The sequence below is a fragment of the Schistocerca gregaria genome, chromosome 10, assembly GCF_023897955.1.
Source record: "Schistocerca gregaria isolate iqSchGreg1 chromosome 10, iqSchGreg1.2, whole genome shotgun sequence".
Classification (NCBI taxonomy): Eukaryota; Metazoa; Arthropoda; class Insecta; order Orthoptera; family Acrididae; genus Schistocerca; species Schistocerca gregaria.
Genome location: NC_064929.1, coordinates 151,543,165 through 151,568,059, shown reverse-complemented (window position 1 = coordinate 151,568,059; position 24,895 = coordinate 151,543,165). Strand labels below are relative to the sequence as shown.

General features: G+C 44.4%; 1 protein-coding gene and 1 pseudogene across 1 annotated transcript in view; both read left to right on the top strand.

Annotated features, from left to right (window-relative positions):
* LOC126293175 (probable cytochrome P450 304a1) overlaps positions 1–24,895 on the top strand; it is a 98,257-nt gene that overhangs the window by 12,332 nt on the left and 61,030 nt on the right. The window contains exon 2 of the mRNA XM_049986273.1: positions 18,417–18,665. Coding sequence (XP_049842230.1) covers positions 18,417–18,665 — 249 coding nt within the window. The remainder of the gene's footprint in view (positions 1–18,416; positions 18,666–24,895) is intronic.
* Positions 20,996–21,113, top strand: LOC126293804 (5S ribosomal RNA; annotated as a pseudogene).

The following is a 24,895-nucleotide window of genomic DNA, read 5'->3' as shown; positions in this document are numbered from 1 at the left end:
TGTATGTCTAGGGACTGGTACCAATGATTTGATTCCTTAGGAGTTGAGCTGCACAACCATTGTACCCCAATACCTTTTTATCTCCCTTCGCAGTCATTGCGCTAGCTGGGCAGCCGGTAACAGTCTGGAACTCAGAAACTATTGCTGGCGCTGATTTCATGCAACTTTAACAAAAACTCTCGACAATGCTCGACGGTCCCTGTCCGTTAGTAGAAAAGGTGGGCGTAGCCTCGCTCGGCTGTGGTTGTTCCTTTTCGTTTCCATTTTACAAAATCACGTCACCAACAATCGACTTGGCCAGTTTTAGAAAGTTCGAAATTTCTCCGATGGATCTGTTACTCAGGTGACATACAATGACTAGTCCACGTTCGAAGTCACTGTGTTGCGCTGACGAACCAATTTCCGCGGTTGCGGCTTCTCTACTGTCATAAATCCCCCCTGCCTTCATTTACAGCGTGTTACAAAAGGGTACGGCCAAACTTTCAAACTAAACATTCCTCACACACAAAGAAAGAAAATATGTTATGTGGACATGTGTCCGGAAACGCTTACTTTCCATGTTAGAGCTCATTTTATTACTTCTCTTCAATTCACATTAGTCATGGAATGGAAACACACGGCAACACAACGTGTGACTTGAAACACTTTGTTACAGGAAATGTTAAAAAAATGGTTCAAATGGCTCTGAGCACTATGGGACTCAAATGCTGTGGTCATCAGTCCCCTAGAACTTAGAACTACTTAAACCTAACTAACCTGAGACAACACACACATTCATGCCCGAGGCAGGATTCGAACCTGCGACCGTAGCAGTCGCACGGTTCCGGACTCCGCGCCTAGAACCGCGAGACCACCGCGGCCGGCGAGGAAATGTTCAAAATGTCCTCCGTTAGCGAGGATACATGTATCCACCCTCCGTCGCATGGTATCCCTCATGCAGCCCTGGAGAATGGCGTATCGTATCACAGCCGTCCACAATACGAGCACGAAGAGTCTCTAAATTTGGTACCGGGGTTGCGTAGACAAGAGCTTTCAAATGCCCCCATAAATGAAAGTCAAGAGGGTTGAGGTCAGGAGAGCGTGGAGGCCATGGAATTGTTCCGCCTCTACCAATCCATCGGTCACCAAATCTGTTGTTGAGAAGCGTGCGAACACTTCGACTGAAATGTGCAGGAACTCCATCGTGCATGAACCACATGTTGTGTCGTACTTGTAAAGGCACATGTTCTAGCAGCACAGGTAGAGTATCCCGTATGAAATCGTGATAACGTGCTCCATTGAGCGTAGGTGGAAGAACATGGGGCCCAATCAAGACATCACCAACAATGCCTGCCCAAACGTTCACAGAAAATCAGTGTTGAAGACGTGATTGCACAACTGCGTGCTGATTCTCGTCAGCCCACACACGTATGAAGCCTCATCCGTAAAGAGAATATTTGCACTGAAATGAGAATTGACACATCGTTGGATGAACTATTCGCAGAACTGTACCCGTGGAGGCCAATCAGCTGCTGATAGTGCCTGCACACGCTGTACATGGTACTTAAACAACTGGTTCTCCCGTAGCATTCTCCAAACAAAATATTTTCGCATTCGGAGAAAAAAGCTGGTGATTAGGATTTCGTGAGAAGATTCCGTCGCAATGAACAACGCCTTTCCTTTAGCGATTTCCAGCCCAAATCCTGTATCATTTCTGTGACGTGGTCAACGTTACCTTGTACAGCAGCAACTTCTCTGACGCTGACATTAGGGTTATCTTCAACTGCACGAACAATTGCCTCCTCCATTTCAGGTGTCCTCGTCGCTCTAGGTATTCCACAGTCGCGAGTCATAGACTGGAATGTTCCGTGCTCCCTAACACGCCAATCAATTGCTACGAACGTCTTCCTGTCGGGAGACCTTCGTTCTGGAAATCTGTCTCGATACGAACGTACCGCGCCACAGCTGTTGCCCCGTTCTAATCCATACATCAAATGGGCATCTGCCAACTCCGTATTTGTAAACATTGCACTGACTGCAAAACCTCGTTCGTGATGAACACTAACCTGTTGATGCTACGTACTGATGTGCTTGATGCTAGTACTGTAGAGCAATGAGTCGCATGTCAACACAAGCACCGAAGTCAACATTACCTTCCTTCAATTGGGCCAACTGGTGGTGAATCGAGGCAGTACAGTACATACTGACGAAACTAAAATGAGCTCTAACATGGAAATTAATCATTTCCAGACACATGTCCACATAACATCTTTTCTTTATTTGTGTGTGAGAAATGTTTCCTGAAAGTTTGGCCGTACCTTTTTGTAACACCCTGTATATTGGCGGACGAATTCCCGTAACACCTAGCTGTTAGGTCCATATTACGTAATGGCGTGTGGTTATTTCTCATCAGACAGTGCGTGACTGATTAACGACTATGTCATGTGATACTACATCTACATCTAAATCTATATGCATACTCTGCAAATCACATTTAAGTGCCTGGCAGAGGGTTCATCGAACCACTTTCTCAATATTCTATTATTCCGATCTCGTATAGCGCGCGGAAAGAATGAACACCTATATCTTTCCGTACGAACTCTGATTTCCTTTATTTTATTGTGGTGATCGTTCCTCCCTATGTAGGTGTCAACAAAATATTTTCGCATTCGGAGAAAAAAGCTGGTGATTAGGATTTCGTGAGAAGATTCCGTCGCAATGAACAACGCCTTTCTTTTAACGATTTCCAGCCCAAATCCTGTATCATTTCTGTGACGCTCTCTCCCACATTTTGCGATAATACGAAAAGTGCTGCTTTTCTTTGAACTTTTTCGATGTATTCTGTCAGTCCTATGTGGTAAGGATCCCACACCGCGCATCAATATTCTAAAAGAGGACGGACAAATGTAGTGTAGGCAGTCTCCTTAGTAGGTCTGTTACATTTTCTAAGTTTCCTGCCAATAAAAAGCAGTCTATGGTTAGCCTTACCCACAACATTTTCTGTGTGTTCCTTCCAATTTAAAGCACTCCGTCTTCAGGCCACAAGTGGCCCATCGGATCCATCCGACCGCCGTGTCATCCTCAGTTTAGGATGCGGATAGGAGGGGCGTGGGGTCAGCACTCCGCTCTCCAGGTCGTTATGATGGTTTTCTTTGACCGGAGCTGCTGCTATTCAGTCGAGTAGCTCCTCAATTGGCATCACGATGCTGAGTGCATCCCGAATAATGGCAACAGCACATGGCGGCCCGGATGGTCACCCATCCAAATGCCGGCCACGCCCGACAGCGCTTAACTTCTGTGATCTGACGGGAAGCGGTGTATGCACTGCGGCAAGCCCGTTGCCCCTTCCAATTTAAGTTGTACGTAATTATAATACCAGGTATTTAGTTGAATTTACGGCTTTTAGAATTGACTGATTTATCGTGTTACCGAAGTTTAACAGTTTCCTTTTAGCACTCATGTCGATGACCTTATTTAGGGCCAATTGCCACTTATGGCACCATTCAAATATCTTTTCTAAATCGTTTTGCAGTCCATTTTGATCTTCTGATGACTTTATTAGTTGATAAACGACAGCGTCATCTGCAAACAACCGAAGACGGCTGCTCAGATTGTCTCCAAAATCGTTTATACAGATAAGGAACAGCAAAGGACCTATAACACTTCCTTAGGGAACTCCAGAAATCACATCTGTTTTACTCGATGACTTTCCGACAGTTACTACGAACTGTGACCTCTCATGATTTACTTTGCATCTGTACAAAAGATCTGTTAATCCACACATGTGCGTATAGGGTGACAGTTACTAAACTACATGAAATAAAAGCCTCTTAACATCAGAACGGTTTGCGTTAGGACGTTCAAACTGCACGGTTGGCCGCGGGGCATGATGGAAATTAAAAAACACCTTCAGTCACTATTTTTCGTGTTTTATTTAGTACATGATGCATATGTCTTAATACATAATTTATTTGTTGTCTTGAATGAGATGAAATGCATATTCCTGTCACGAAAAGGTTTCATGTTAGGTTACGAACTTCGTAAGTCAGACGTTTATGAAGTTCGTAACCTAACATGAAACCTTTTCGTGACAGGAATATGCATTTCATCTCATTCAAGAGAACAAATAAATTATGTATTAAGACCAGTTACACCTGAAGATGGACGCACAGGGTCCAAAATGCATCGTTTACACACGAAAAATTGTGACTGAGGGCGTTTTTTAATTCATACCCCGAGTGTATTGAGTACAGTCGTGTTTGAAGCTGCAAAATATGGATAAAATTAAAATGATGGGAATTACTCCGCGCATGCATGACTTGGTTTAGCGAAGAAGCTCACCTTCATTTGGATGGGTTCGTTAATAAGCAAAAGTGGCGCATCTCGGGGACAGAGAATCCGAATTTCGCGATCGAGAAGCCTCTTCACCCTCAACGGATGACTGAGTGCTGCGCAGTGTCCAGTCACGGAATAATCGGTGCGATATTCCTAATTGGCACGGGGACTACCGAACAGTACGTGAAGGTTTTGGAAGATGACTTCATTGTCATTATCCAAAGTGACCCCGATTTCGACAAGATGTGGTTCATGGAAAACGAAGCTCAACCCCGTCGAAGCACGAGAATGTTTGATGTCCTGGAGGAGCACTTTGAGGACCGCATTCTGGCTCTGGGGTACCAAGAGGCCGCTGGCATGGGCCTCAACTCGCCGCCATATTCTCCAGATCTGAACATATGCGACTCCTTTTTGTGGAGCTATACTAAAGACAAGGTGTACAGTAATAACCCCAAAACCATCGCTGAGCCGAAAACAGCCATTGAGGAGGTCATCGATGTTCCGACACTTTGGCGATCAGGCAGCATTTCAGAATTCGTGTGCGTCACATCAACGTGGCCCAGCGGTTCTAGGCGCTTCAGTCTGGAAGCGCGCGACCGCTACAGTCGCAGGTTCGAATCCTGCCTCGGGCATGGATGTGTGTGATCTCCTTAAGTTAGATAGATTTAAGTAACTTCCTGGCAGATTAAAACTGTGCTGGACCGAGACTCGAACTCGGGACCTTTGCCTTTCGCGGGCAAGAGTTCTACCATCTGAGCTACCCAAGCACGACTCACGCCCCGTCGTCACAGCTTTACTTCTGCCAGTACCTCGTCTCCTACCTTCCAGACTTTACAGAAGCTCTCCTGCGAACCTTGCAGAACTAGTACTTCTGAAAGAAAGGATATTGCGGTCCCGAGTTCGAGTCTCGGTCCGGCACACAGTTTAAACTGCCAGGAAGTTTCATACCAGCGCACATTCCGCTGCAGAGTGAAAATCACCCTTCTGGAATCATCCCCCAGGCGGCTATGCCATGTCTTCGCAATATCCTTTCTTTCAGAAGTGCTAGTTCTGCAAGGTCCGCAGGAGAGCTTCTGTAAAGTTTGGAAGGTAGGAGACGAGATACTGGCAGAAGTAAAGCTGTGAGTACCGGGCGTGAGTCGTGCTGTGGTAGCTCAGTTGGTAGAGCACTTGACCGCGAAAGGCAAAGGTCTCGAGTTCGAGTCTCGGTCCGGCACACAGTTTAAACTGCCAGGAAGTTTCATACCAGCGCACATTCCGCTGCAGAGTGAAAATCACCCTTCTGGAATCATCCCCCAGGCGGCTATGCCATGTCTTCGCAATATCCTTTCTTTCAGAAGTGCTAGTTCTGCAAGGTCCGCAGGAGAGCTTCTGTAAAGTCTGGAAGGTAGGAGACGAGGTTCTGGCAGAAGTAAAGTTGTGAGGACGGGGCGTGTGTCGTGCTTGGGTAGCTCAGACGGCAGAGCACTTGCCCGCGAAAGGCAAAGGTCCCGAGTTCGAGTCTCGGTCGGGCACACAGTTTTAATCTGCCAGGAAGGTTCATATCAGCGCACACTTAGCTGCAGAGTCAAACTCTCATTCTAGGTTTAAGTAGTTTTAAGTTCTAGAGGACTGACGATCTCAGATGTTAAGTCCCACAGTACGCAGAACCATTTGAAACACATCATCGGCAATGATGGCAGGTGTGTCGAACATGTCATAACCTAAATCCGAATATCTGTATTGACGTTTACACGTTGAATAAAATGTGTGCACGCCGTAGTTAGTAACTAATTTACGTTTTTCTTTCATATGGTTCAACAATAGTCACCCTGTATGTCTCTACGTTCCACACCTGCTCCTACACCACTGCACCGATTTCAACCATACTTGGTACACATATCCCTTACCGTCAGGCAACGATCGAAGTATGGGTAAGAACCACCTTCCCCGTTACAGTTCAGGAGATATAACGTCATAAACAATGATATAAGTGAAAAACCGATGCATCAAGCTTGCCGTTTAAATTTATTGCTTCTGTGCTATTAACTCTATTCGCAATAAGTTTCGTGGACAGTAACCGTATATGCCGCTAAATGTACATGCAGAATTAAAGCATAGTACAACACATACTTTAGGAGAAATTACGTCATAAAGGCTTAAAAGATAAAGAACAGAAATTCAGTCGGAGAGATTGTCACGCCACGCGCTTGTGTTTTTCTTTTGTTTTGTTTTTTATCTGCAGGAGGTAGGCGCCAATGATACGAACAGATAAATACATGGACCTCTGTCCCACGAACGTTGTTCTGTAGCCGTCCGATCCTTGGGAAAGCTGTGAATACTAATTGCCGTTCTTAAAATGAGAGAAATGCATATCATGGTCGTACAAGCCCTCTGATAACATCAGATACATCGACAATGGTAGAAAGAGATAACACGAGAAACGGAGGCCATGTTTTAACTGAGATTATCTATGACAGATTACGCATCTGCAGACATGCGAAATTAACATATTGCCCTGCAGAGACTGTAGCTAAATGTTTGAATTCTTGAGTGAAAACAGATTAACGAAACAAAAATTTTACTAAATCCATAACGCTTCAATGTCCTATAATCGGAAACATCAGGGATAAATTTTAAGAAAGATATAATAAATGTAGAATGATAGTTGATTTTCAAACAGCTGCGCAGAACTGAACGTACTCAGACATTTCGCTCTTTACCTATTCTGATCAACACTAAACTGGCACACAATATTTATTAGCGCAACGCAATCTGACTTTCAATAATCCCTACAAAAGAATGGCCGTGACTAACATTAACCTATATCTTTCATGTATCACTTACCTCACAAAAATCTTCGTTACTCGAACTACTGCAGCGAGCGCCACTACTGCCAGCTAAATAAAAGATTCAAACTACGGAAGGCACTAACTACTGATAGGCATAGTTAGCAAATGAAAGATTTTCATAGAGGACAAACAATCTATTTACCTTACTAGTGTTCAAAAGTCATAATGTACATAGCACTTCATGACATCCAGTCTTACAAATTTACTGTCTCTGTCCACATCATCCGCTCTCAAAACTCCGCCATCTCACTCCCCACATCCACCACTGCTGGCGGCTCACCTCCAACTGCGCAACGTTACGCGCTATGAACAGCCAACAGCCCAACACTACAATAGAAAACAACAATGCAAACCAGCCACAGACTGCACACAGCACAGCCAGTGATTTTCATGCAGAGCCCTACGTGGCGTTACCAATATAAAAACCTAAACAGCCTACTTGCACAGTGTATTAAGCACAGGGTAAAACAAAAACTGGTCATGCGCGCGTGGGATTCTCACACTGAGGTTTTGTGTTCCGTACAAACTTAATTTCGTAAAGAGACAGTTAATCTATTCCGGGAATCGAGTAAAATGAGCATTTTTGCCTGTTATCGACATAGATACTGGCAAGACATCGGATTCATCGATACCAAGACTTTCGAGGCTGTAAGTTAGAAGCCTCATGCCAAAGGACATTAAAATATTTTTTCGTGTAATATGATTACAAATTAACAATATATGATTTCAATGAGATGCACCCTGTATGTTTTGATGAGTGAGTGTTCAAGTATCTAAATACGTGACATAAACGGCCGTAGCTTTTGATTGACTTGCTTCAAAAGTTTAAAATAGTTTCATCGCCAACAAACGATAGATCTTAATATGTGACATAAATTTCAGCTTCATACATCTACTCGTCCCTAAGAGAAAGGTTTCTCAACAGAAGATCAGACAGAAATAGAGACTGACGGACGGACAACAATGCAAATCTGCAAGGGTTCCGCTTTTAGAGATTGAGGGACGGAACCCTAACAAGAGGATTTTAGTTGATTCTCCGTGCACACCGAGGATTTACATTTTTACAAAACAATAACACCCCTATAGCACTGAAAAGAGTAGCAGAATGAAGATACATTTAAGCGAAATGCATTCTGTTCACGCCGGCCAGGGTGGCCGAGCGGTTCTAGGCGCTGCAGTCTGGAACCGCGCGACTGCTACGGTCGCAGGTTCGAATCCTGCCTCGGGCATGGATGTGTGTGATGTCCATAGGGCCGACCAGAGTGACCGAGCGGTTCTAGGCGCTACAGTCAGGAACCGCGCGACCGCTACAGTCGCAGGTTCGAATCCTGCCTCGGGCATGGATGTGTGTGATGTCCTTAGGTTAATTAGGTTTAAGTAGTTCTAAGTTCTAGGGGACTGATGACCTCAGAAGTTAAGTCCCATAGTGCTCAGAGCCATTTGAACCATTTGAGAATATATATTTGAAATGAAAACTGGAATTTCGCGTGCAATATGTAATTAAAAACAAGAAGACGTGTTCTGTTCATAAAAATGATGTTGAATTTCATAATTACAAGATGTAGGTAATTCAAACTGAACGAGAAAAAAAAGGCATTTGAGAGTCTTGAACCAGTGAACCATTAACGGCATTTTTTTATATTGTTTTTATCTCGTAATCTTCCTGGGAAACGAGGTGATGGCAGTTTCCGTCCTCTCCTCGTGAGAAGAAAAAATTAAGAAAAGAAAATGTACCACAAAGGAGTTATGCAAATTAGTCACAAATTGATATTCATACAGGTATCGGAGGAAAATGCAAAACTGTAAACTTTGGCGACCGATGGATCAATATGTGACGCTGCTGCGCAGTTTCACAGCGCATCTGGCAAGGATAGTGAATATGTCGATGCCAGAGCATAAGTTCAGTGCGAATTTCATTCCGCGTATTCAGCTGGACTGTAACTACGCCTCGCATACAGGCGCGTAAACAATACACGCAGCTGTCAGCATTTGAGAGAGGACGTGTAGTAGAGCCCAAGCAAGCTGGTTGCAGTAATCAAAAAGTGGCCCGACACTTGAATAGGAGCGATACAACTATTCGACGATGTTGGCAGCGATGGGTGAGCCATGGCCGAACACAGAGTCATTAAGTAAAAAACAACTTAATTTGGAACGAACACACAGAAAATGTTGTGGCGAAGGCTAACCAAAGACTGAGTTTTATTGGCAGGACACTTAGAAAATGTACCAGACCTACTAAGGAGACTGCCTACACTACGCTTGTCCGTCCTCTTTTAGAATACTGGAATCCTTACCATATAAGACTGAAGGAGTCCATCGAAAAAGTACAAAGAAAGGCAGCACGTTTTGTATTATCAAGAAATATGGGAGAGAGTGTCGCAGAACTGATACAGGATTTGGGCTGGAAATCGTTAGAAGAAAGGCGTTTTCGTTGCGACGGAATCGTCTCACGAAATTCCGATCACCAACTTTCTCCTCCGAATGCGAAAATATTTTGTAGACACCGACCTACATAGGGAGGAACGATCACCACGATAAAATAAGGGAATTCAGAACTCGTACTGGAAGATATAGGAGACCATTCTTTCTGCGCGCTATACGAGATTGGATTAATAGAGAATTGTGAAGGTGATTCGATAAACCCTCTGCCAGGCACTTAAATGTGATTTGCAGAATATCCATGTAGATGTAGATTTGTCTTCAATGATGAGCCCCGCTTCGAAGTGAATCCCGATGAGCAGCGATTTGCCTGAAGAACTTATCAGATTCAAATCAAATGGCTCTGGGCTCTTTGGAACTTAACTTCTAAGGTCATCAGTCCACTAGACTTAGAACTACGTAAACCTAACTAACCAAAGGACATCACACACACCCATGCCCGAGGCAGGATTCGAATCTGCGACGTAGCAGCAGCGCAGTTCCGTATTGAAGAGCCTAGAACCGCTCAGCCACAGGGTCCGGCAGACCCTCTTTGACAGTGGTGGGATAACAGCTTCACTGTCGCCCGCCATACAGCCCGACAGCCGTGAGTGATGGTCTTGGGTGTCTTTTCATTTCATAGAAATACCCCCTTGGTTGTCATCCTCGGCAGTCATACATCACAGCGGTAGATATTCTACGCCCCGTTTTGTTGCCCTTCACGGCAAGTCATCCTGGGCTTACATTCCAGTAATATAATGCTCTCCCGCACACGACGGAAGTTCTACTGCTTGCATGCCAAACACTATCCTGTCCAGCAAGGTCGCTAGAACTCTTCCAAATTAAGAACGTTTGGACTTTTACGGACAGGGCCCTACAACCATCATGGGATTCTGACGATCTAATGCGCCAATTGGCTCTATATGTCCCAGTAAAGAGTTTGACAGAGCACTGAAAGACCTAACGCGCGACTGCTACGGTCGCAGGTTCGAATCCTGCCTCGGGCATGGATGTGTGTGATGTTCTTAGGTTAGTTATGTTTAAGTAGTTCTAAGTTCTAGGGGACTGATGACCACAGTAGTTAAGTGCCATAGTGCTCAGAGCCATTTGAAAGACCTAAGTCGAAACAAGGCCCCGGAAGTAAACAGCATTCCATTATAGAACTACTGATAGCCTTGGAAGAGCCAGCCCTAACAAAACTCTACCATCTGGTGAACAAGATGTATGAGACAGGCGAAACACCCTCAGACTTCAAGAAGAATATAATAACTCCATCCCAAAGAAAGGAAGTGTTGACAGATGTGAAAATTACCGAACTATCAGTTTAATAACCCACGGCTGCAAAATACGATTTCTTTACAGACGAATGGAAAAACTGGTAGAAGCCGACCTCGGAGAGGGGATAGATACCAGTCCTGCATGGTTTTCAAGGGAATCTTATCCCATACTTCCTCCAAAATAGTATTGTCAGATAACGATGGTGGAGGTGGATATCCGATGACACACCACTCTCCCCAAAGTAGACTGCAAGGGCTCAATACTATTGAGATCTGGTTATTGTGTGGTCAGTGGAGATGCGACAAGTCATCCTCGTACTCACCATCTGGTGAGCAAGATGAATGAGACAGGCGAAGTACACTCAGACTTCCAGAAGAATATAATAATTCCAATCCGAAAGAAAGCAAGTGTTGACAGACGTGAAAATTACCGAACTATCAGTTTAATAAGTATCAGCAGCAAAATACCAAAGCGAATTCTTTAAAGACGACTGGAAAAACTGGTAGAAGCCGACCTCGGGGAAGATCAGTTTGGATTCCGTAGAAATCTTGGAACACTTGAGGCAATACTGACCCTACGTTTTATCTTAGAATATAGATTAAGGAAAGGCAAACCTACGTGTCTAGCGTTTGTAGACTTAGAGAAAGCTTTTGACAATCTTGACTGGAATACTCTCTTTCAGATTCTGAAGAAGGCAGGAGAAAAATATAGGGAGCAAAAGGCTATTTACAATTTGTACAGAAACCAAATGGCAGTTATAAGAGTCGAGGGGCATGAAAGGGAAGCAGTGGTTGGGAAGGGAGTGAGACAGGGTTGTAGTCTCTCCCAGATGTTATTCAATCTGTATATTGAGCAAGCAGTAAAGGAAACAATAGAAAAATTTGGAGCAGCTATTAAAGCAAATGGAGTAGAAATAAAAACTTAGAGGTTTGCCGATGACAATTTAATTTTGTCAGAGACAGCAAAGGACTTAGAAGAACAGTTGAAAGGAATGGACAGTGTCTTGAAAGGAGGATGTAAGGTGATCATCAACAAAAGCAATACGAGGATAAAGGAATGTAGTTGTATTAAATCGGGTGATGCTGAGGGTATTAGATTAGGAAATGAGACGCTTAAAGTAGTAAAGGAGTTTTTCTGTTTGGAAAGCAAAATAACTGATGATGGTCAAAGTAGAGAGGATATAAAATGTAAACTGGCAATGGCAAGGAAAGCGTTTCTGAAGAAGAGAAATTTGTTTACATCGAGTATTGATTTAAGTGTCATGAAGTCGTTTCTGAAAGTATTTGTATGGAGTAGAGCCATGTATGAAAGTGAAACATGGACGATAAATAGTTTGGTCAAGAAGAGAATAGAAACTTTCGAAATGTGGTGCTACAGAAGAATGCTGAAGATTAGATGAGTAGAGCACATAACTAATGAGGAGGTATTGATTCGAATTGGGGAGAAGAGGATATTGTGGCACAACTTGACTAGAAGAAGGGATCGGTTGGTAGGACATGTTCTGAGACATCAAGGGATCACAAATTTAGTATTGGAGGGCAGCGTGGAGGGTAACAATCGTAGAGGGAGACCAAGAGATGAGTACACTAAGCAGATTCAGAAGGATGTAGGTTGCAGTAGGTACTGGGAGATGAAGCAGCTTGCACAGGATAGAGTAGCACGGAGAGCTGCATCAATCCAGTCTGAGGACTGAAGACCACAACAACAACAACAACAACAACACCAAAACATCTCTCAGTAGGACATCCAACAACTCGATCAATCAGTGCTAAGCCGGATAACTGCTTGCATAAGAGCCAGAGGTAGATCAACACATTGTTGACTCGCTCAGAAGTTATTTCTTCTGAATAAATCATCTTTTTTATTTTTTTAAAACTATTATCATATATTTGACTTTACACTGCCACCGATTGCCATGCCGTTAGGATAATTCCTTTACGATGGATCGTTTCTTTTTTTCTGCTAGAGTGTAATTATCTGATCAAAAGTAACCGGTCACCGTTATACAGAGGGGTCCAGAGAAATGTACACATTTTTTGATAGTTAATATCTTTGAACAAAATGAAATATCGTAGCAATTTTTCGCGGTTGCGTAGTCCATTGTTCTCTCAACAGATCTTGGCACGCGTTTTCCAGCGCCGAGTGAATTAAGATTGTCGTTCGAGGAACGCAGGGTTGTATTGAAGTGGTACTGGAAGAACGAAAACGTGATGGAGGTAAAACGGCAATGGCGCACTGCGTACGGAACTCAGTGATTTGGAGTGGTGTGGCAATCCGATTGAAGGGTTTGGTCTTGCCGAGTGTCCAGAGAACATTACCTGGTATCATGACTAGTGTCAAGAGTTAAGTGCGGGCGGAGGTGGTGTTACGGTAATGGGGTACTTTTCGTGGGTGGGTGTGGGTGGGTTGTAGTTCCCTTTTAGCGCTTAAGAATTTAGAGTGTTGTGCACTGCTTACAGCAACAGAAGACTTTGGGACGCTGACTGTAGCGACATAATAGTCCAACCTGTCATAAAACAAGAACTGGGAGGCAATGGCTTATGGACAATAAGATTACTGAAATGGACTGTCTACCATCTTTCTTATCTGCGCCGGCCGCAGTAGCCGAACGGTTCTAGGCGCTTCAGCCTGGAACTGAGCGACCACTACGGTCGCAGGTTCGAATTCTGCCTCGGGCATGGATGTGTGTGATGTCCTTTGGTTAGTTAGGTTTACGTAGTTCTAAGTCTAGTGGACTGATGACCTCAGAAGTTAAGTTCCAAAGAGCCCAGAGCCATTTGATTTGAATCTGATTAGTTCTTCAGGCAAATCGCTGCTCATCGGGATTCACTTCGAAGCGGGGCTCATCATTGAAGACAAATCTACATCTACATGGATATTCTGAAAATCACATTTAAGTGCCTGGCAGAGGGTTTATCGAATCACCTTCACAATTCTCTATTAATCCAATCTCGTATAGCGCGCAGAAAGAATGGTCTCCTATATCTTCCAGTACGAGCTCTGAATTCCCTTATTTTATCGTGGTGATCGTTCCTCCCTATGTAGGTCGGTGTCTACAAAATATTTTCGCATTCGGAGGAGAAAGTTGGTGATCGGAATTTCGTGAGACGATTCCGTCGCAACGAAAACGCCTTTCTTCTAACGATTTCCAGCCCAAATCCTGTATCAGTTCTGCGACACTCTCTCCCATATTTCTTGATAATACAAAACGTGCTGCCTTTCTTTGTACTTTTTCGATGGACTCCTTCAGTCTTATATGGTAAGGATTCCAGTATTCCCAGGAACTTCGCTCAGCGGCACTCTAAGTAAGCGAACACGTGCCTCGGCTTATCCGTAGATACTCGACTGTTTCTGAAGAAAAACTGCGGTCATACTTTGTGCCTCTTAGCGCGCGATATCCTGATACGAAATGGCGGTTAGAGTCGTGGCTTCTCAGTTTCGGGCCGTGTTGCAAACCCGATTATTGTTTTTATTTTATTTATTTTATTTTTATTGCCTTCATTTCCGTACCAATGTCTGTAGAAGGTTACTACACGTATGTTTCTTATCAAACTATGCGATACAAAGGCGTTATATTAAATGTAAAATTACAACTGGATTTCGCAATAAGTATCACACATTTACTCTTTTTAAATTCTTATATTCTGATATTTAATTCTCATTTAAATTCTGGACAGTCCCTCAACATGCAGTTGACATATTCTGCGCACGTTTCCAGGTTGCCTCTGAACAGTGTCCTTTGCATAGGGTTTCATATTGTTGTAAATTTCGTAATCGCTGTTGGAATTATCTTTAAATCGCCTTCTGCGAGAGTTAGCCTAATTGGAAAGGACCAATTAGTTGCCCAGGGAGCACCGGCAGTGATCAAGGCACATGAAGATGCATTCGAAAGCGAAAAAAGTAACTGCTCAGCGGAGGTCTCTCGCTTGCTCCCCATAGCGACTGAGACCAAATGATTCTAAAACCGAGGTAAGTCTACTCCACCTCACTAATCACCTTTCATCAGAAAAGATCAGTCCACAGTTTGGCCGTCTTGGCACAGTCAGATACAACGAAAGCAGAACTTTAACATACAAAAAACACCTTTCCAACTTGGCCAAGAAGATACAAACATGAGTGAACCTTGTGAGAAAGTAGGCAGGCAGTACATGGGGAGCAACCACATTAGTCCTCCGAGGAGCATCCCTTCCACTGGTATACTCTGCAGCAGAACACTGTGGACCAGTTTGGCTCCGAAGCGCCCACGTAGTGAAAGTAGACGTCCAACTGAACTCAGTTATGAGAGCAATTAGTGGTACAGTCCGGCCTACACCTACTTGCTGGCTACCAGTGCTTTCAAACATCTGTCCACCAGACCTCCGTCCAATGGCTGCTCTTTACAACTTCAGTCAGCAAGTTTCTGAAAACAAGTCGACCCCTCTTCATGACGATTTGCTATCACTGCACAGGAAACGCCTCAAATCTAGACGACCAGCATATGAAATGTGAGTCCAAATGCTATCCACAGGACGCAGAGTAGAAACGTGTGTGGCAAGCTACAAGAACCCGAAGCCACGAACTTGTAGACAATCCAACAGTTCCAGGCTTCCACCAACCGAGGGAGGTGTGGGTGCAGTTACACAGATATCGGACTGAAGAGGGTACGTGCAAATACAACATGCGCAAGTGGGGCCTTTGAAGTGCCATAGTGTGTGAGTGTGGTGACACTCAAACAATGAGCCACATTGTGAATGAATGTCCAATCAGAAGCTTCCCTGGTGGCACTGAGAAACTCCATCAAGCATCCCATGAGGCACTAAGCTGGAACGCGTCCATCAACATCCGAGTGTAGTCTGAGCCGTTTCAAAACTTGTCTACTGTATATAATTTCACATGTTCATTTTTATATATATTTCTTTGTTTTGCTAAATGTGTATTACTGTAATTGATGCATACGATAATAATAACAATTTAAATTCTTATATTAATTCTTATAGTTTCTTCATATGTTTTTTTCTTCAGAAAGATTTGGTACATTTCCTTGGATGATAACTACTGTAGAAATATTCGAACACCACGAGCAGGCAGCTTTGCCACAGTGACATTTTTTCACACAAATCCCATTCGGGAAGAATGGTCGTTAACATTGCGGGTCACTTTTCCACAAACGGGAGCTTGCAGTTGATTGTGAATCAAGATACACTACAGGAATTTCACCAAAAACCATTTCAAATAATTTTCTCATATTTTTTTAAAGTCATTCATCTGGAATGCAGTCAGCAGACGAGTAAGGAGAACGTTATATCAATATACACTGGAACACATTCGTGTAGTAATTTTCAACATACATGGGTATATACACTATGTGATCAAAAGTATCCGGACACCCCCAAAAACATACGTTTTTCATACTAGGTGCATTGTCCTGCCACCTACTGCCAGGTACTCCATATCAGCGACCTCAGTAGTCATAAATAATCGTGAGAGAGCAGAAAGGAGCGTTCAGCGGAACTCACGGGTTACGGACGTGGTCAGGTGAGAGGGTGACACTTGTGTCATACGTCTGTACGTGAGATTTCAAGACTCCTAAACATCCTTAGGTCCACTGCTTCCGATCTGATAGTGAAGTGGAAACGTGAAGGGAAACGTACAGCACAAAAGTGTACAAACTGACCTCGTTTGTCGACTGACAGAGACCGCCGACAGCTGAAGATGGTCGTAATGTGTAATGGTCAGACATCTATCCAGATCATCACCAAGGAATTACAAACTGCATCAGGATCCGCTGCAAGTACTATGACAGTTTGGCAGGAGGTGAGAAAACTTGGATTTCATGGTCGTACTGCAGCTCATAAGCCACACATCACTCCGGTAAATGCCATACGACACCTCGCTTGGTGTAAGGAGCGTAAACATTGGACGATTGAACAGTGGAAAAACGTTGTATGAAGCGACGAATAACGGTACACGATGTGGTGATCCGATGGCAGGGTGTGGGCATGGGGAATATCCGGTGAACGTCATCTGCCAGCGAGTGTACTGCCAGCAGTAAAAGTTGGAAGCGGTGGTGTAATGATGTGGTCGTGTTTCTGATGGAGGGGGCTTGCACCCCTTGTTGTTTTGCGTGGCACTATCACAGGCCTGCATTGATGTTTTAAGCACCTTCTTGCTTTCCACTACCGAAGAGCAATTCGGGGATGGAGACTGCATCTTTCAACACGATCGAGCACCTGTTTATAATGCACGGCCTGGGACGGAGTGTTTACACGACAACAACATCCCTGTAATGGACTGACCTGCACAGAGTCTACATCTACATCTACATCTACATCCATACTCCGCAAGCCACCTGACGGTGTGTGGCGGAGGGTACCCTGAGTACCTCTATCGGTTCTCCCTTCTATTCCAGTCTCGTATTGTTCGTGGAAAGAAGGATTGTCGGTATGCTTCTGTGTGGGCTCTAATCTCTCCGATTTTATCCTCACGGTCTCTTCGCGAGATATACGTAGGAGGGAGCAATGTACTGCTTTGACTCTTCGGTGAAGGTATGTTCTCGAAACTTTAACAAAAGCCCGTACCGAGCTACTGAGCGTCTCTCCTGCAGAGTCTTCCACTGGAGTTTATCATCTCCGTAACGATTTCGCGATTACTAAATGATCCTGTAACGAAGCGCGCTGCTCTCCGTTGGATCGTCTCTATCTCTTCTATCAACCCTATTTGGTACGCATCCCACACTGCTGAGCAGTATTTAAGTAGTGGGTGAATAAGCGTACTGTAACCTACATCCTTTGTATTCGGATTGCATTTCCTTAGGATTCTTCCAATGAATCTCAGTCTGGCATCTGCTTTACTGACGATTCATTTTAAATCACTCCTAATACCTACTCCCTGATAATTCATGGAATTAACTGCTTCCAGTTGCTGACCTGACCTGAATCCCATAGAACACCTTTGAGATGTTTTGGAATGCCGACTTCGTGCCAAGCTTCACCGACCGACATCGATACCTCTCCTCCGCTTAGCATTCCGTGAAGAATGGACTGCCATTCCCCGAGAAACCTTCCCGCGCCTGATAAATCGTATGCCTGCGAGAGTGGAAGCTGTCATCAAGACTATGGGTGGGTCAACACCATATTGAATTCCAACGTTACCGATGGAGGGCGCCATGAAAAAAAGCAAAAGAATAAAAGTAATAATCTAGTCTCAGACACGGAACGACAATTAACGAACTATAACGCTAACAACTGTACCAGCATTTCGTCTCAGGAAATCGTAGTGTAAAACGCACATAAAGTACCTGGAAAAATACTTCGAAAACTTTAACCGTAGTTTTTTTTTTTAGAAACGGTCGAGTATCTACGGATAAGCCGAGACAGGTGGTCGCTTATTGTGTCTGCTCTTCCGCTGAGGGTAGTTCCTGGGAAATTGGGTTACGACTCTTCCCGTGTTCTCATCGTTACAGTGTATGACTGACAGACTACCTTCCGTAGAGAGTGTGGGTAGCAGCTGTCATCCAGATGTGTGAGCTGTGTTGGATGCCTTTTGGCGATTTTCTAAGGCGAGAATGTGTGCTGACGTTCTGCCCGCATGTTGCAGGCCCGCCCCCGATGCCGATATGGGGCAACTACGTGCAGATGCTGCTCATCAACTACAAGTACCCGTACAAAGTGCTGGACCTGATGACGCGCTTCTACAAGAGCAAAGTGATCGGCTTCTACTTCGGGGACACGCCCGCCATCGCCGCCTGCGATTACCAGTCGGTGAAGGAGGCGCTCAACAACCCACACCTCCAGGGACGCGTCCTTAACATCGGGCTCAAGCACCGCATGTTCGGCAAGGAACTCGGTAAGTAGATTTTCATAACCCCACCCGCTACATCTACATCGGCATATACAGGGTGGTCCATTGATAGTGACCGGGCAAAATATCTCACGAAATAAGCATCAAACGAAAAAACTACAAAGAACGAAACTCGTCTAGCTTGAAGGGGGAAACCAGATGGCTCTATGGTTGGCCCGCTAGATGGCGCTCCCATATGTCAAACGGACATCAACTGCGTTTTTTTTTAAATAGGAACCCCCATTTTTTTATTATATATTCGTGTATTACGTAAAGAAATATGTTTTAGTCGGACCACTTTTTTCGCTTTGTGATAGATGGCGCTGTAATAGTTACAAACATATGGCTCACAATTTTAGACCAACAGTTGTTAACAGGTAGGTTTTTTAAATTAAAATACAGCACGTAGGTATGTTTGAACATTTTATTTCGGTTGTTCCAGTGTGATACATGTACCTTTCCCAACGCACGCTCTTACAGCGTGATTACCTGTAAATACCACATTAATGCAATAAATGCTCAAAATGATGTGTGTCAACCTCAATGCCTTTGGCAATACGTGTAACGACATTCCTCTCAACACCGACGTTTTTGATATTCCCGATTTTCGCTAAATTTGTCTGCTACTGCTGTGCGGATTAGCCGCGACAGCAGCTAAAACACCTACTTGTGCGTCATCATTTGTTGCAGGTCGTGGTTGATGTTTCACATATGGCTGAACACTTGCTGTTTCCTTAAATAACGTAACTATCCGGCGAACGGTCCGGACATTTGGATGATGTCGTCCAGGATACCGAGCAGCATACATAGCACACGCTCGTTGGGCATTTTGATCACAATAGCCATACAACACGATATCGACCTTTTCCGCAATTGGTAAACGGTCCATTTTAACACGAGTAATGTATCACGAAGCAAATACCGTTCACACTGGCGGACTGTTAAGTGATACCACATACTTATACGTTTGTGACTATTACAGCGCCATCTGTCACAAAGCGCAGAAAGTGGTCCAACTAAAACATTCATATTTCGTTACGTACTGCACGAATATGTAATAAAAATGGGGGTTCCTATTTTAAAAAACGCATTTGATATCCGTTTGACCTATGGCAGCGTCATCTAGCGGGCCAACCATAGCGCCATCTGGTTTCCCGCTTCAAGCTAGACAAGTTTCTTTATTTGTAGTTTTTTCGTTTGGCGCTTATTTCGTGAGATATTTGGCCTGGTCACGATCAATGGATCATCTTGTATACTCCGCAAGCCAACGTACAGTGCGTGGCTGAGAGTACACTGCACCACTACCACTCATTTCTTGTCCTGCTCCACTCGAAAATAGCGCGAGGGAAAAACGACTGTCTACACGCCTGCGAGTGAACCCTGATTTCTTCTTAGCCGTCCTTAAGTGAAATATGTGTAGAATTTTCCTGCAGACAGCTTCAAATGCCAGAATTTCTCTAAATGATGCTCGAAAAGAACGTCGTCTTCCCTCCAGCGAGTCCCATTTGAGTTCCTGAACAATTTCCGTAACAGTTGCATGTTGTTCGAACCTGTTGTTATTATTGTGATTTTCAGTCCAGGGACTGGTTTGATGCAGCTCTCCATGCGCTGCTCTGTGCTGTGCAAGCTTCTTCATCTCCCAGTACCTACTGCAACCTACATCCTTCTGAATCTGTTTAGTGTATCCATGACGTGGTCTTCCTACACGATTTTTACCCTCCGCGGTTCTGGATGAATTAATGACCCCTTGATGCTTCAGAACGTGTCTTACCAGCCGATCCCTTCTTATAGTCAAGTTGTGCCACAAATTTCTCTTTTCCCCAATTCTATTCAGCACCTCCTCATTAGTTACGTGATCTATCCATTTAATCTTCAGCATTCTTCTGTAGCATCCCATTTCGAAAGCTTCTGTTCCCTTCTTGTCTAAATTATTTATTGTCCATATTTCACTTCCATACAAGGCTACACTCCCACCGGTAGCAAGCTGTCTCAGAACTATTTTGATGTCCTTCAATCCGACCTACCACCGATCTCAAACACTCGAGCGGTATTCAATAGTAGGTCGCACCAACGTCCTATATGCTTTCTCCGAAATCGACCTTTCGCCTTTCCTACCACAATCCTCACATGCTCGCTCCATCTCATAACGATTACCAACGCTACATCCAGATATTTAAACGACGTGTCTGTGTCAAGTAGGGCACTACTAATGCTGTGACCGAGCATTACGGGTTGATTTTTCATACTAAACCGCATTAACTTACATTTTTCCACATGCAGAACTAGCTGCTATTCACCACAACAACTAGAAATCTTGTCTAAGTTATCTTGTATACGGCAACGGCCTTGTCGCAGTGGAGACACCGGTTCCCGTGAGATCACCGAAGGTAAGCGCTGTCGGGCGTGGCCGGCACTTGGATGGGTGACCATCCGGGCCGCCATGCGCTGTTGCCATTTCTCGGGGTGCACTCAGCCTCGTGATGTCAATTGAGGAGCTACTCGACCGAATAGTAGCGGCTCCGGTCAAAGAAAACCATCATAACGACCGAGAGGTGTGCTCACCACACGCCCCTTCTATCCGCATCTTCCTCTGAGGATGACACGGCGGTCGGATGGTCCCGATGTGCCGCCCGTGGCCTGATGACGGAGTGCTATCTTGTATACTCTTATAGTTACTTACCTTTGACAGCTTCCTGAATCATCGGCAAACAACCGCCGATTGCTGCCCACCCAGTCCGCCAGTTCATTTACGTACACAGAAGATAACAGCAGTCCTGTCACACTTCCCTATCATACTACTGACGATACCCTGGCCTCTGATCGACAATCACCATCGAGGACAACGTACTGCGTTCTATGAAGGAGTCTTCGAGCCACTCGCATACCTGCCAACCTACTGTATATGCTCGTACCTTCGTTAACAGTCTGCAGTGGAGTACCGAGTAAAATACCTTACAGCCATCTAGAAATAGAATTTGCCAGTTGCCCTACAATCACAGTTCGCGACATACCAGGTGAGGTAAGGAAAAAGCTTCCTTCCGCGTTCTCTCATAGAGAGGGTTAATGCCGCGTTCCTAGACTTCTACAACGCGATTGATATAGTTTTGCACTGCCGCCTGATGAGCATGAGCATAACATGGGCGTGCGGAGCAAACGAACAGTTCTACATGTACATGTACATCTAAATCACTACTCTGCAGTTCACATTAACTGCCTCACAGGAGGTTCTTGGAACCGTATTCAGACTATTTGTCTTCTCTCTAAATGAGCTTCGGAAAAGTGAACAGTTACATTTTTCCGTACAAGCTCTTACTTCTCTTATTTTATTACGATGATCATTTCACCCAATATAGACCGGCAGCAACAAAATGTTTCCACATTCACAGGAAAGATGGTGACAGAAATTTTGTGAGATTTCGCCGCAACGAACGACGCCTTTGTTTTAATGACTCCCACTCCAATTCATTTTCATACACTACTGGACATTAAAATTGCTACACCAAGAAGAAATGCAGATGATAAACAGGTATGCATTGGACAATTATATGATACTAGAACTCACATGTGACTACATTGTCACACAATTTGGGTGCATGTATTCTGAGAAATCAGTACCCAGAACAACCACTTCTGGCTGTAATAAAGGCCATGATACGCCTAGGAATTGAGTCAAACACAGCTTGGTTGGCGTGTACAGGTACAGCTACCCATGCAGCTTCAACACGATACCACAGTTCATCAAGAATTGTGACTGGCGTATTGTGACGAGCCAGTTGCTAGGCCACCATTGACCATACGTCAATTGGTGAGAGATCTGGAGAATGTGCTGGCCAGGGCAGCAGTCGAACATTTTCTGTATCCAGAAAGGCCCGCACAGGACCTGAAACATTCGGTCGTGCATTACCCTGCTGAAATGTAAGGTTTCGCAGGGATCGAATGAAGGGTAGAGCCACGGATCGTAACACATCTGAAATGTAACGTCCACTGTTCAAAGTGCCGTCAATGCGAACAAGAGGTGACCGAGACGTGTAACAAATGGCACCCCACACCATCACGTTGGGTGATACGCCAGTATGGCGATGACGAATATACGCTTCCAATGTGCGTTCACCGCGATGTCGCCAAACACGGATGCGACCATCATGATGCTGTAAACTGAACCTGGATTCATCCGAAAAAATAAAGTTTTGTCATTCATGCACGCAGGTTCGTTGTTGAGTAAACCATCGCAGGCGCTCCTGTCTGTGATGCAGCGTCAAGGGTAACCGCAGCGGTGGTCTCCGAGCTGATAGTCCATGCTGCTGCAAACGTCGTCGAACTGTTCGTGCAGATGGTTGTTGTCTTGCAAACGTCCCCATCTGTTGACTCAGGGACGAGACGTTACAGCCATGCGGATAAGATGCCTGTCGCTGCTAGTAATACGAGGCCATTGGGATCCAGCACGGCATTCCGTATTACCCTCCTGAACCCACCGATTCCATATTATGCTAACAGTCATTGGATCTCGACCAACGAGAGCAGCAATGTCGCGATACGATAAACCGATAGACTACAATCCTATCTTTATCAAAGTCCGAAACGTGATGGTACGCATTTTCTCCTCCTTACACGAGGCATCACAACAACGTTTCACCAGTCAAGGCCGGTCAACTGCTGTTTGTATATGAGAAATCGGTTGGAAACTTTCCTCGTGTCAGCACGTTGTAGGTGTCGCCACCGGCGCCATCCTTGTGTGAATGCTCTGAAAAGCTAATCATTTGCATATCACAGCATCTTCTTCCTGTTGGTTATACTTCGCGTCTGTGGTGTCCTGTTAGTGGTGTGGAAATTTTAATGGCCGGTAGTGTATTTGTAACACTCTGTCACCTGTTTCGTGATAAAAGAAAAGGAGCTGGACTTCTTTGGAGTTTTTCGATTTCCTCCGTCAATCCACTCTGATGCGGATTTCACACCGCACAGCAATACTCCAGCAGACGGCAGACAAGCGTACTGTAAGCAGTCTCTTTAGTACTCATGTTGCTTCACCTAATTGTTCTGCCTATAAGTCGCAGTCTTTGGTTTGCTTTCCAAAGAATATTATCTATGCGATCGTTCCAGTTTAAGATTTTCGTACTTGTAATTCTCAAGTATTTAATTAAATTTACATCTTTTAGATTTGTGTGATTTATCGTGTGACTGAAATTTAAAGGATTTCATTTCGTACTCGTGTGGAGAAACTCAAACTTTTCCTCATTGAGAGACAATTCCCTCTTTTCGCATCATTCAGATATCATGTCTACGTCATTCCATGATTGGTTTTGATCTTCTGATGACTTAAATTGACGGCGAATAACAGCGTCATCTGGGCAGTCTAAGAGGGCTGCTCATATTGCCTCCTAGGTCGTTCATGTACGTAGATTAGCAGCAACAGAGGGCCCATAACACTTCCCTGTGTAGCTGAAGATATCGCTTCTGTTTTACTCGATGGTTTCCCGTCGATTACGACGTACTGCAAGCTTTCTGACAGGAAATCACGAAACTAGTCCCACAATTGAAGCGATACTCCCTTGGTACGCAATTTGATTAGAAGATCTTTCGGAGGAACAGTGTCAGATCACTAATTACTTCGTGCAAATAAAGAGCTCGTTGAGTTTCACTAGAACGATATTGTCTGAGCCGGCCGCAGTGACCGAGCGGTTCTAGGCGCTTCAGTCTGGAACCACGCGACCGCTACCGTCGTAGGTTCGAATCCTGCCTCGGGCATGGTTGTGTGTGATGTCCTTAGGTTAGTTAGGTTTAAGTTGTTCTAAGTCTAGGGGACTGATGACCTCAGATGTTAAGTCCCATAGTGCTCAGAACCATTTGAATTTGATATTGTCTGAATCCGTGCTATGTATCAACAGACCGTTAACTCCGAGGTATATATTCCCACACAGTATACGAGAGTTGTTTGAAAACTTCTCGGAACGGAATAGAAAAAAAGTACTTACATTTTTTTTTAATTTTTCAATGTAGTTTCCTTCCACATTAATACACTTGATTCCAGTGCCTTGATCCCATCTCGAAAATGAGTTTTCTCCAAACCTGCAAAATAGTTGTCAACTCCGGCTATCAATTCTTCGTCCACCAAGAAAAATTATCAGTTTTGACAAGAGATGGAAGTCTGACGGAGCCATGTCAGGTGAATAAAGCAACAATTCTTACCTTATAGTTCGTGTAATTTTGGCATGAGGACGGCAGTTGTGTGCGGGCGCGCA